At 43.2% G+C, this 13,482-nt stretch overlaps 1 protein-coding gene across 29 annotated transcripts in view; it reads left to right on the plus strand.

Annotated features, from left to right (window-relative positions):
• Positions 1–13,482, plus strand: part of NRXN3 (neurexin 3) — a 1,586,092-nt gene that overhangs the window by 1,031,494 nt on the left and 541,116 nt on the right. For 3 of the 29 annotated variants that reach the window (XM_044230691.1, XM_044230693.1, XM_044230696.1), the window contains exon 1: positions 9,561–10,556. The exons of 24 other annotated variants lie outside the window; for them this stretch is intronic. In XM_044230691.1, coding sequence (XP_044086626.1) covers positions 10,310–10,556 — 247 coding nt within the window. In that variant the 5' untranslated portion in view covers positions 9,561–10,309. Of the gene's footprint in view, positions 1–9,560; positions 10,557–13,482 lie in introns of those variants that run through there. 2 more of the 29 variants (XM_044230692.1, XM_044230690.1) reach the window with 1 other exon arrangement.

Genomic DNA, 13,482 nt, shown 5'->3' on the forward strand with positions numbered 1-13,482 from the left:
ATTAGCACTCTCACGGTGGGTTATCTTCTTACTGGATTATTATTTTTCTTATAATCTTACTTTATGTTGATGTGGCTATAGAAGCCAAGCATACCTGACTCTAGATTTACATTCTAGAGAAATTTTTCAATTTATTCTGACATTGAAATGCTGTGTGATATTGTACAAGTCATTCTCTGTCTCTGTATCTTGGTTCTATAACTTTCTTTGGTGTCTTCTGAATACCTAGCTCTCTTTTTCTTGTCCATACCAGCTTCTGAGAAGGAATGGCCCTGTCTTGGCCAAGTAGTTCTGCTTTTTGTCGCAGGATTTTCAAGATACATGTCTTTATTTAAAGAGGTTTAGTTTTATTTATGTTCAGTCTGCCAGGATTCCCTGCTGGGTGGTTAAAGGACAACAGGGCAAGTAAGTCAACATACTCTCTCCTTAGCAATGATTTCTTCACCAATGAAAAATGACCTCTTAGATCACAGGAACAGCAGCTATGTAGGTGTTGCTAGTGGGAAAAAAACAACAACAACAATAATCTTTGGTATTTAAAATAGAAACATAAAATTGTTAATGTGTCTAGAGACAACTTGTACTGCATGCAAAAACGAAAAATGAAGTTCTAATGAAATAATAATACATTCATTGTACAGAAGTTTCACATTTCTTACCACTGTGCATGAGGCTTTAATAAACAGTAGTGTGCTATAATTTTTGTAGTATTCAGGAATTGGGTTTGAGCCTCAAAATAAACCCAGGATATCATATTTAAGTAAATGCTGAAGCAAAGAACAAAAAGAAGTTGAAAAAGGAATTTAATCAATGTGAGATATAAATTGGAAAAGAAACTTACAGGTTATGTACTCCATCCTCTCACTTACTGCAAAACAGTAACTTCAGTGTCCCTAAAGGATATCTGCTGTTTGAACATTTCATGTGATGGAGAGCCCATGGCCTCATGAGGCATCTCTTCTTCCAATTTTCAAATGGCTCCAAATATTGAATAGTTCTTCCTTATAATGACACGCTTGCATATTTTGGAGTCTTTTGTTTGGTATACAGGAAAAAAATGTTCTCATCTATAGTAATTAATCACATCTCGGGGCTATTCCACACAGCTCCACAGAACATCTCATATTGTCTAGTGTTGTGCTAAGTTGGAGACAAGTATTGTCATCTCCTTTTTACTGATAAGAGATTGTCAGAGGCTAGGTAACTTGCCCAAGGTCACACAGCTAGTAAAGAATGGATCAGAGGCTTGAACATAAACTGTCTTCCCCCACAAATTAAGTTGTCTGAGCCTAGGACAGGACCCTGCTTCTTGCACGATCCTCTCTACATCATGTAGGGAACCCAAATATAAAGCTAACTGATAATAACAGAATGTGACAAATGTTAACGGAAGATAGGAAAGAACAACTAATACTGCCTGTCCAGATGGGAAATCGTAGATTTTGAAGACCTAGATATCATCAATGCTAATATCTTAATGTTGCTTTATCTATTTCTAGAACAGTCCATTCCTCCTACTATGACATAAATTTATATCACAGTATTCCCCTGACCTCAGTGTTAGTTTTGGAAAATGCTAAATTCTCAATACAACTGAGAAATGCCCTTATTGCCCATCTTGGAAATATTTTGGGAGCTGTTTAGATAATACTCTGTACCTTCTGTTCAGGGAATATGCATCTTATTCCCCTCAAAGATTTCTTTCAGTAAATTTAAGACTACATAGTATCAAGGGGAAAGGGGAAAGTGGCCAATTGCTTTAGATCTCTGTACCCCTATCTTAGAAGATGTACCCTTCATCAAATTGTGAGTGAGATAGATACCTGAATGAGATGGATGTGTGAATGATGATGTTCCCAGAATTAGCCACAGTCTTACAAATCAGATCCAATGGGTATTTTAGCATCTGGAAAGTAATGGCATGGGAGAAATTGAACAAAGGAAAACTGACTATGCTACCACTTAACTTTTTATTGACCTGGTATTTATTGGACATCTCTAAATGTGGTAACCCTGTCACTAGAGAGAAGGAATATAGCTTCCAAACATGTGAGTTTTCCTTCCCCTTCCCTCCCTTTGCTTTTCCCTTCTTTGTTTTCCTTCCCTCACTTTCCATTTCTCCTCCTTTCCTTCCCTTTATTTTAGTTGCCTTTCCTTATCCCATGAAGCACCTGTTTAGTTTTTTTCTGTTTTTTGAGTTAAAAGAAAAGTTGATGCCTTTCTGAGATTCTCAGGCTTTACCAATGTAAGTGACAAGTGAAGCTAAGCTTAGGGTTTACCTCCTCCACGAAGTCCTCTGTGGATTCAACCTCATGCTGGTAATCTCCATAATTTATATTCCTGCCTCTCTACTATTTGAAATCATTAAGACTCATAATAATAGTGAACTGAATATTTGCAATGTTCTTTTAAGATATATCTTCTTATTTAACCCACAAAACAATCCTGTGAGGTGGGGATCATTCATAATTTTACTATAGAGGGAAGAAAGTCAATGAGTATAAAAGAACTTGCTCAAGGCCACATGGCTAAAATGTAGTAGACAGAATTTGAACTCTAGTCCTTTGACAGTCCGTTCACATGCCATCTTGTCTTTGAATCCCTCCTGATAGTTCTGATGGTACCTTCTCTCCCTACATTCATTTCTCTATTCTCAATTCTCTAGTCTTTTGAATACTTCATTTATGCATTTATTATAGCATGTATCACATTGTATTTTGGAGGCTGTATATATGAATAGAGTTTATGGCTTGTTTTATTTATTTATTTATTTATTCCTGCTAAATTATATACTTCTTAAGGCCTTAAATCTTCACTGACTCTCTAGGACTTCACTTGGTGGCTTACCTATGTTAACAAAAATTTAATCTTCGTGAAGTAGATGAATTGATGCACCAAAGTAATTGTTTCTTTCTATACTGAGTAGAATCTAGTTTAGAGATACATTCACATTAACTTGAAATAAAGCATTTACTGAATAATAATAAAATACCAATAAACCCAATGAAAATATTAAAAGATTTAGAGGGGATGCCTTATAGCGGGAAGGCTAAATAATTAGAATTGTTTATTAAAAAGGAAAAAAAGTAGGAAAATAAAGAAATAGGAAAGAAAAGTAGCCAGCGAGACCTTTTAGATCCCAAAGCAGACCGTGATGGTATGGGTTTCACCCTATACAGGAAAATTATTACTTATAAAACATTGCTGGGTCTCAGTAGTTCATATTATCTGGCTCTGGGACCACGATGAGCTTTATTGTTTTGGAGTTGGCTCCAAGGGTATTTGTGAGAAAAGGCATGACTAAGCTGCTCCTCATTCTGTGAAATATGGACAAAGAAAATGCAATGAGTCAGGCAGCACTTGGGAGGGACTTTCCATTCTACATTTTGGAATTGCAGGGGCCCTTTTTTGTTTATTCACTCCTCTTGAGATTTGCATCAAAAAGAAGAGAAAACTATCTGCAAGAATGACTTTAAAGGAATCATTTGGAGAAAAAGATTTTTTATCAATGTATAAATCTATTTATTGATTATTTATTTATGTGCCAGGCACTGTTTATACACATTTTACATATATTAATTTTTGAATTCTCACAGCAAATTTTTTTTTAAAGATTTTATTTTTTTATTTGAGAGAGAGACCATGAGAGGAGAGAAGGTCAGAGGGAGAAGCAGACTCCCATGGAGCTGGGACCCCGATGCTAGACTTTTCCGATGGGAGACTCGATCCTGGGACTCCAGAATCGTGACCTGAGCTGAAGGCAGTTGCTTAACCACCGGAGCCACCCAGGTGCCCTCACAGCAAACTTTTTAAATAGGTGGTATGATTATTCCTAGTTTACAGATGAAAAAGCAGAGGTACAAAGAGGCTAAGGATCTTGTTCGTCAACATTTTCACAAGCAGCTAAAAAAGCAGAATCAGGATTTGAACCTAGGAAGTCTTGAGCACCAGAGCCTTGAATCTAAATCTATATGCACATTCAAAGTGCTGTCTAAATCTTTAATTTGGTAATTATCTTATAAACATAGAAATGATATTATTAATTCTGTTATTGTATAACAATAATTCATCTTGTCTGAGTCCTTTAAACTGGATAAAGATTTACACGATGCGGAGGATGTGAAATTGAGATTTCTGATATCCAGCGTAAGCTTAGTGAAGACTAACAGGGGTTTAAATGCCCAAATCCCTACAAGTAACTAATTGAATTCTGTCCTTGAGGATAAGGAAAATTTGCTTCCATGATAAAATAGTTTCACTTGGACTTCGAAGGAAGATGGCTAAGGTCTACCAGGAGCATTTCGTATTTTTCTTATCCTTGAAGAAATGTGTGGAATTCTAATGAAGTAGATATCCCAGCACTATTGCTGAAACTCAAGAAATTTGGAAAATTTCCTAAGGAAATTTTTAACATCCAAACTCCTGATATCCCCATTTCAGCCACAAGGAGGACAAGAGAATAAGTATGGATATTTATAAGAATGCTAAGTTGAAGGGAGAGAAGTAATATATACATTCTGTAAACTAAAGTTATGCAAGGGTACCATTGTCTTTTTTTAAATCAAATACATTTAGAAGTGATGCTTAGAAGAATAATGCTTCTCTTTTATACCTCTAAATGGAAAATATAATCAAAATCTGCTTTTGTGCAGGATCACTTTCTTAAATGAGCAGAGGGATGAATTAATTCCATGGCTATAAATAAATCTGACATATAATAAAGCAAAGTTCGACTGTTAGCCATGTGAGCAGCCACCTGCATTTTTCAGAAATTGTATTTCATTTCACATTATGAGAGTTTAGTTATTGTTTGATTTTGGTTTGGTTTGGTTTGGTTTTTCCTCCTCCTAAACTTACCTTTCGTGAACCACGAGAACGTAAGGATTTCTGTTCTTCGTGTTTAGAAAAAGAGGGCCCTCACCTAAGGGTTTAGGCTCGTGCAGAAACAGACTGCTCTGGGACTCTCTATGTCTCTGCACTGATATTAGATGTGCCCTTGACAAACACCTTGACAGGTGTCTCCTGCTGGCAGTGAAGTGGAAAGTCAGAGTCTGTATAAGGGAGAATGGACACGTGCAGGCACAAACCGTATTATGAGACCAACAGAGCAGCCCCACGTTAGGCTCGGGCACCACGCGCCATGAAATATTATCACAAGGCCGATTTTAGAAGCCAGAAGATTCCCCGGACTACTTTGTAGCTGAGGTACAGAACAAAGCAAGACACAGAGGGTCAGCCGAGTAAGGATTCTCACACCTTGTTTTGGGGCCCTCTCCTGGAGTGCGGGAAGGAGTGGGGAGATGGGAACAGGGAAAGGACTTCTGTCACGGCACATTCTAAAGTCTGAAGGAATAGAGAAGCCCAGCTATTACCAACCAAGCAAATCCAGCTAGAGGCTTTGTTGCAGTTGTTTGGTTGGTTGGTTTGGTTAATATTTTAAAAACTACGTTCCACTCAGAAACCTAAAGTTCCCAAAGGTCTGTTTAGGATTTTGTGGGGGTTTGTCCCCGTGGAACTAAGTGCGGTTGTTCCTGTGAAATTATTTAAACTTTTCGACTTTACATCATTGGTGAGCATAACGTTTTTAAATCCGTTCCTCTTTTTTTGTATCTTATCAGTGGACTCATCTAGGGCTACATGCTCTCACCCAACGAGGCCCTAGAGAAGACAATTGAGGAGGAGAGAGGGGGGCTTTTGATGGTAGTAGAGGTTGGGACAAATCCTTCAGCTGGTCTCTAGCTACAGGCAGTGTTTAGGAGGTATCAAGGGAGATACAAATCTAAAAGAAAAAAAGAAAAATACATATATTTAATATATTTCATATATCAGCCTAATTTAAACTCTAACAGGCCTGAGGAGAATGAGAATTAGAAAAGAAGTTTCAGAAAAATATGTGGACTAGAAAAATAGGAAGGATAGAAAAGAAATGAAAAGAGAAATCAAGAATGTGTTAAATTGGAGAAGGATCTGAATTTTATCAGAATAATTGTGGGTTATCTCTTTGGAGTAGAAGAAGAAAAATAAGCCAGTCTCGGATTTATCTTCTGATATGTCTCCTCAGTTTTCACCTGGGTCCCCAAGTGGAAGCAGCCTTACCAGAATCCATGGCTACTTCTTTTGACATTTTGCAAAAAGAAAATAAATAAATTATAAGTATGACAAGTAAAATGAATAGTTCCAGCTGTGACACACTAGCAGCATTTCCAGATTTTATACCACATTAAGGACTTATTTTCACTTTGTTGCCTAGCAGAGAATTAATTGAAAGGTCCATCTAAGCTTCCCATGCTTCCTCAGGTCGAAGTCAAAAACAGAATCTCCAACACTCAGTGCCAATTTAGAAAAGAAGGAAAACATTAAGTGGGTGGGTGGTCAGCTCATCAACTGGGGAAATACGTGTCCCTAGGGGCCGATCTCATCGAAGCCAGATCAATGTGTCAGTGAAACTTAAGGTTATAAGAACATTTACAATGAGACTGGCACCTGATTCACTGGATTGCTTCAATCAGCAAATATTTGCTGAGCATCTACTATGTGCTACCCACTCTTCCATACACTAAGGGTGTAGAGAGAACAAGACAAAGGCTCAGATATCAGAGAACTTAAGGAACTAGAATACCAGTAAATAAATAAATAAATAAATAAATTTTTAAAGGTGCAGGTAAAATTATTTTAGAAAACGGATAGTACCGTGAAGGATATAGAGCAAGGTAATGGGATAAAGGGCCTGTCAGGGGTGGTGGTGGCTAAGTTTAGATGACAGCCAGAGAGGGCTTTGGGGGAGGTGATGAGAAAAGAACCAGTCTCATAAAAATCTTGGGAAAATATCTGTCTTAGAGGTTTACAAAAAAATGTAAAGGCTTCTGGTTGGAAAAGAACTTGACACAAAGAGCAGGAGGGTCTGGGAGACTAGAAAGTAGTGAGTAAGGGGTCACCTGGCAGAAGGTGGAGCTGGAGAACTAGGCCAAGTCACCTAGGTCCGTGGAGGGTCATGACACAGTTAGAATACATCCAAAGGGCAGTGGGAATCTATCTGAGGGACTAATTTTTTTTTTTTTAAGATTTTATTTATTTACTTGACAGAGAGACAGCGAGAGAAGGAGCACAAGCTGGGGGAGAGGGGGAATGAGAGAGGGAAGCAGGCTTCCTGCTGAGCAGAGAGCCCAATGTGGGGCTCGATGCCAGGACCCTGGGATCATGACCTGAGCCTAAGGCAGACATCTAAGGACTGAGCCACCCACTTGCCCCACTGAGGGACTAAATTAAGGAGCAATTGGATTCAAAGTGAATTATCATCTGCTTTAGAGAAGGTACTTAGGGCAGGAAGGTGTTTTTTTGTTTGTTTGTTTGCTTTTCCAAACTTTTTACTAATAACATATGGCCCTAACCACATCATACTTACCCTCCTTGGAGTTTTAGCTTATTTTTCTACTGAACAAAGAGTGTGGCCACTCTTTGTCAAGTGCTATGCCGGATGTTGTATATACATTATCTTATTTAAAATTACTAAGAACCTCATGAGGGAAGACATTACCTACATTTTACAGAGGAGGAAACAGGTTTAAATTGAGTCTCCATAAACCACCCCTCTTTCTTGCTGTGGTGCTCCTGGGTACATGTTGCTAGTTTAAGGCCACCACCCAAGGCCATGAAAGACCTTGAAAGAAGGCCACCTCCTTTGGAGGCTTTTGGATCCCAGATCACCCTTAGAGCTGAGAGCCTGACCAGTTGGGATGACTGTGCACCATTCACCATGAGGCAGTGAACCTTAAAGATACTGATTTCAGAACCCGAATACCTAATCACCACCGTCAATGCAAAAATGGACTTGATATTTGACCTTGAAGACAAATCATCTGTAACTTTGTTATGGATGTTTATCTGTTAGAAATGCCAATTTCCTCAACATCTCCTCAGGGTGTCCCAAGGATGAACAGGACTGTCTAATCCCTGTTTGTTCCTTTGTTTATTCCTCAGTGAGTTTGAAATGTTGATTGAGATCAGGAGTATAATAGGTGCTATAAGCTCTTTTCAAAAGACAAATGCCCCCTAAATATTTTATATATAGAGAAAGAGACATATAGACACATATATGTGGTATATAGACAGATATACATTTTAACATATATATGATTATGTATGATGTGTGTGTGTGTGTGTGTGTGTGTGTGTGTTTATATTTTAGCCATCAAGTACTATTCCCTCCACCTCCCCCCCCAAATGTAATGGGCTTTTTTAACCAAGGTGAATACGAAGGAGGAAACCAAAGCTAGCTCCCCTCCCCCAGGTTTAGGAGGGCTGCCCTTTGGGGTTTTGCCTCCAGCCCTCATCTTGCAGAGTGCGGGGGAACAGGGAGGCGGAGTGGAGGCCATATCCTCCAGAATGTCACTGTTCTCTGGCAGAGCCCTAGGTCAGCTTCCTCCTGGAGGCACAGATGGCTTGGACGGGAGCGCCAGCCCTCTTCCGTGTCACTCCCGCTCTCCCCCGCAGCTTCAGCCTGGATGTAAAAGCCGCGCTCTCGGGTGCCCAGCTCCCTGGAGGTTCGGAGGCTTCACCCACCCTGGGCAGCGCCCCCGAGGCCAGTCAAGGGCGGGCCAGCCGCTCGTCTTCCGCCAGCAGAAGCAGCCCTCGCCCCTTCGGAAGTTCTTTGACCAGGACAGCAGGCGGGGGGACCAACCCCCGGGACCTGTATTTCCGAGAGCGTCCTGTGCACTGGGTGGTGGTGGGTGGTGGGCGGGGGGGGGGGGCTACCTTCTCGAAGGGCCTTCAGCCACCGAACCCCTGACCCTCTGGGGTCCCCAGGCCGCGTCTTCCGCTCACTGTCAAGAGACAGCACGCGGGTTCCCGCCTCTCCCCCTGCGGGTGGGGGCCCGGGAGAGTGGCCGCGCGGTGCTGACCGCCAGGCCCGGGGGAGCGTGCGGGCGGCACCACCGTGTGCAGCCGCTCCAGCGCTTTTGCTGACTCAAGGGGTTTATTTTTATTTCTATCTGGGGCTACTTCAGCCTTAGCTTAGCCATCGCCTGCGTTTTTTCTTCCCAAACTGTAAAAGGTGCCTTAATCATCCGAATATGGCTCAATGCGCCCGAGGGAAGGGAAAGGGTGCTTTAAAAAGAGAGAGAGAGGAAAGGCTCAGCGTCCGTCTGTAGGTCTGTCGGTCTCACTCATCCCCGCGCACACACACGCTCACTCTTCTGGGAGGGAGCGGAGCGCGGGGAGGGCAGCGGTGTGCGCGGGAGGCTCGCGCGGGTGTAGACGAGCGAGCGTGTACTTGAATGGGGAGGGCCGGGATTCCGGGTCGCTCGGGCCCCTCCTCCCTCCGGAGCCAGCCAGTCCCTCGGCAGAGCGCTCGGGCTGCACTGATTTGCTCTCGGGAGTGCGCTATTTGCATATGACTTGCCCATTTGTGAATTTGGCTCCCCAACTCCTCGCTTCACTTCACCTGTGCCTCCCAGTTCCGCGCACTTTGCCGGCGCCCGTCCGCCTCTCCGCCACTTCTGCCGCCTGCCGGGCACCTCCTCTTGCGTTCTCCGGGCTCGCCCACCCACCTCTCTCCGCCCAGGGCCACGTTGGTTTGGGTGGCTGCTCCGCGCTGGCTTCCCCCTCCTTGCCTCTTTCCCTCCGGTCCTTCTTGTTCTCTTCCTCCGGCTGCTGCTGCTGCTGCTGCTTTTCATCCAGTTGGGAAACCCAGGACGCAGGCGGTTGCTCCGTGGCGCTCTTCCAGAACGCGCAGGGTTAACAGCCTCCGCGCCCTTCCACCGAGATTTCGGGAACACGCGAAGAACTCTCCCACCTGCGGCCCCCTTTTGCCTGGCAGTTCTGCAGTGCATCGCCTGGAAGTGGAAAAAGAGAAAAAAGAATGTTCAAACTGCCTGGATGTTGGGATAAACTAACCTGAGCCTTCTTGGGTCTCCTGCTGCCTCCCCCCTCTTCCTTCGTTTCCACCTTTCCTCTGTGTGGCTTCCCGGAGCGTGCAGTTGAGTCGCCTGGAGATCAGGAGGAAGCCGCGGCGGGCCTCCCCTGACATGTGTGGCATTCCGGGGCTCCCTAGGAGGGTTGCTATACCTGGGTGGACTTTGGCTTTCTAAATTTCAGCCCCAGGAAAGAGGAGCTTTTGCCTTCTTCTTCCTTTTTTTTTTTTTTTTTTTTAACTGATTCATCATCTGTCTTGAAAGCGCTTATTCCCTCCCTCTTTCCAAAATCCGGGCAAGTATTCCTGCTGCTATGATGGGCCCTTGGGCATCATGAACTTCATTATTCCTCTCTGGCTGGAATTCAAACTGCCCATCTGTAGTGGTCCAGTGCGTTGACCATGCACCTGAGAATCCACGCGAGACGGAGCCCTCCTCGCCGGCCGGCCTGGACGCTTGGGATCTGGTCCCTCTTCTGGGGATGTATCGTCAGCTCTGTGTGGAGTTCCTCTAATGTAGCGTCTTCCTCCTCCTCCTCTTCCTCGCCGGGGTCTCACTCTCAGCACGAGCACCATTTCCATGGCAGCAAGCATCACTCAGTGCCTATTTCTATCTATCGCTCCCCTGTCTCCCTTCGAGGAGGGCACGGTGGGTCTCTCTGCTCTTTATCCTTTTAATGGGGCATAGCGATTCCTTAACCCACTCGCCTTTCAGGTAATGTCAAGGGTGGGAAGATAATAAAAAAAAAAAATTGAATTTAAAATGATAAAAAGAATCCATCGCATGTGCATGAGAGAAGAAAATGTTCATTACCCCCTTAAAGTCTAGTGTTTTCTGCCCCAGCCCCTCAATTTCTCTAAGGGTTTCTCCTGTCCTTAGCTTTCTCATTCATAGCTTCACAAACACCACATTTTCCCCCTTTGCAACCTTCTGCCTCCTTCACTCCCTCCACCCCTGTGATGGCTAACAACTTACCAGATCAGTGCCAGGTTTTGCACTTTAAGAATATCCATTCACCTTGCTTTCACCCTTTTTTCAGATCTTGTTTTGGAGCTAGTCATGGGAAAGTAGATAGCAGGGATCCTTAGGTCTTCAGCCTGAAGTTGATGGAACTACTGGGAAGTGGCCTGTGTGGTTAAGGTCAGGGAGGAAAGTAGCTGAGTGTAAGAAGGCAGAAAATGCAATTAATAAAGGGTAGTATTGTTCATTTGGTCAGCTTTGTGATTGCCCATATGTCTGAGGGAAAGATCGGCTATCTCAGAAACTGCACATGTAAGACTGCTAACTACTACACAGGAAGTGATAGAAGAGATAGGACAGAGTCCATTTAGAATTTACCCAAGTGTAAATTACAGTACCTTTGATCCTACCATTTATACCAATGTTATTTCAATTAAAGGTTTCACTGGGAGGCTGGTTCACTCAAAACAGGTATGGTGTGTTTTGCTCCGAACAATCCGACCTGCATAGCTATTGAAGGAAGAGATCTACGGCTCTTAAAAATCATTTCAGTTCTGAGCAGGCTGCCTCTGAAAGGACGTTGTTTGCCACCAAGGTGGGAGTCTGCTGTAGTAAACTCTTCCAAAGAAGGGATCTTCAATATTTGTTTACTCTGCACTCTACTCTGGTGGCAAGGAGAGTAGGAATCACAGAACCGAATGGTAGGAGCAGCCCTCCGGGGAGTAGCATGAGTGAACAACACTAGAGGTCCCCTGCCCTGCCTTGTAGTTTGGAGACCTAGAGCATCCAGACCCCATTTAGAATGTCAGTTCTTCCCACTGCCTCCTAGCCGTGGGCTTCTGCTCTGTACCATCCATAGTGTTAAGTGGAGGCACATTGAGAAAATGCCAGCATGTACTCTGGCTCTTTCTGGCTCTCTCTTTAAATTTTATTTGATGGAGTTGTCAAGTAGCTCAGAGCTTGTAAGGTTGGTGGAGAGGGGTGGTAGGAAGGAGTGAATGCTTGATCTTGATCTGGGGGCTGTTTTCTCTGCGACTCCCGCTGGGTCTGGTGTAGGCTTTCTTAATAAATAAATAAATAAATAAATAAAATAAGGAGAGGAAAGAATGACAACCACCCAAAAAGCAAAAGAAATTTCATTGAAATGGAAACTGTTAGCTTCTAAGGGAGAGAGAAACTGGGGTGGGAGTAGGATTGTAAAGAGTGGGAAAGAAAAAGGGGAGTGGGAGATGGAGGAAGCCAGACAGACGATTACTAATAGCCATAATTAAACATGGAAGGGCTCAGCGATAATTAGCTAAATTTCACTAATTAGGGTAAATGATCATCAGGGAGATGGATATTATGCGTTAGTTAGAGGTTATAGGCTGGCAGAGTCTCGATGTTTTCTGTTCAGGATGTAAACAGTTAAAAGCAGCTACTAGTTAAGTGATGGTATTTGCAGAGCCCTACGTCCCAGGGGTTCCTAAGTCTGTCAATCTCTCTCTCTCTGCTCTCTGTCTCTGTCTCTCTCTGTCTTTCAGCTAAAAGGGCTACAGGGGTTGAGCCTTGCAGAGATCAAACACAGCTCTTTTCTGTTGACTTCATTTTTTCAAGGATCAGTTGTTCAGTAACTTCTGAATCTTTTTGACTCGTTGCCAGTCTGGTTTCTCATTAGCCTGCATCTGATAAGATTCAGTGTGGTGGAAAAGGAGAACGAAGTAAGTAAATGGCTAGAGATCCCAGGAAAAGCCCTCACCCACCACAGCTGTGGCGTGCAGTGAACCCCAGGGTCTGGCATAGCTAAGATAAGAAAACTCAAGAATTCACCTCTTGCGTATCCTCTTTTAGTCCTGAAGTCTCCTCACATTGATTTGGGGCTTGGAGAGTGAATGCATCTATATTAAGTAGGCTCCTTGCATATTTAATTAATGTTTTTGAGCTTGAAAACAAGAGAAGCAGCAATCAACGAGATGCCCCAACCCCTGACTCCAGTCCCACATCCAAGTTGTGACCTTTTGTGTCCTGAAAAGACCAGAAGACCCCTCGGAACTTGGCTAATGCATCTCTCATTCTTACTTGGAGTACATTTGCTTTCTCCTGGTCCAAGACAAAGGCTTCACTAACAGCAATTGTTTTAAAAAAAATCTTTTGGATGGAGGCAGTAGGAGGCACAGCACCATGAGACTAATGTTATTACTAATAGTTTTCTGCCAACCTTATTCCCGAGTTAAAAGCAGCAGTCTCCATTGTCTGGAAAGGAGTAAATGCCCTTCATTCTGCTATAAAATGAAAACTAGAGCCTTGGTCCAAGAACTTTCTTTGAACTTGGAGATATTTGTTTGTTTGTTTTATGCTGCTTCCCCTTGCTCATTTCCTGAAAAGCCAGAAGTTCTCCAGTTGTCCTGTTAATCAGTTGTTTTCACCCCTCTCTCCAGACCACCCTGCCTGGGCGGCCTAGAGAAGGCTATGCTCCTTTGTGAGTGCAGAAGACTAAGATCACACGTAGCCGGTACCCGAGGCACCCAAAATACTCTCCCCTTAGGAGTGTGTCTCAGGACAGAATGAACTGTTTCTTCTTAAGTAGGATCTAGTAGATTTCCCCCCTTCCTTGGTCCCTTCTCTCACTCAGGCT

Source organism: Neovison vison, chromosome 13 (genome assembly GCF_020171115.1).
Source record: "Neovison vison isolate M4711 chromosome 13, ASM_NN_V1, whole genome shotgun sequence".
NCBI classification, from domain to species: domain Eukaryota; kingdom Metazoa; phylum Chordata; class Mammalia; order Carnivora; family Mustelidae; genus Neogale; species Neogale vison.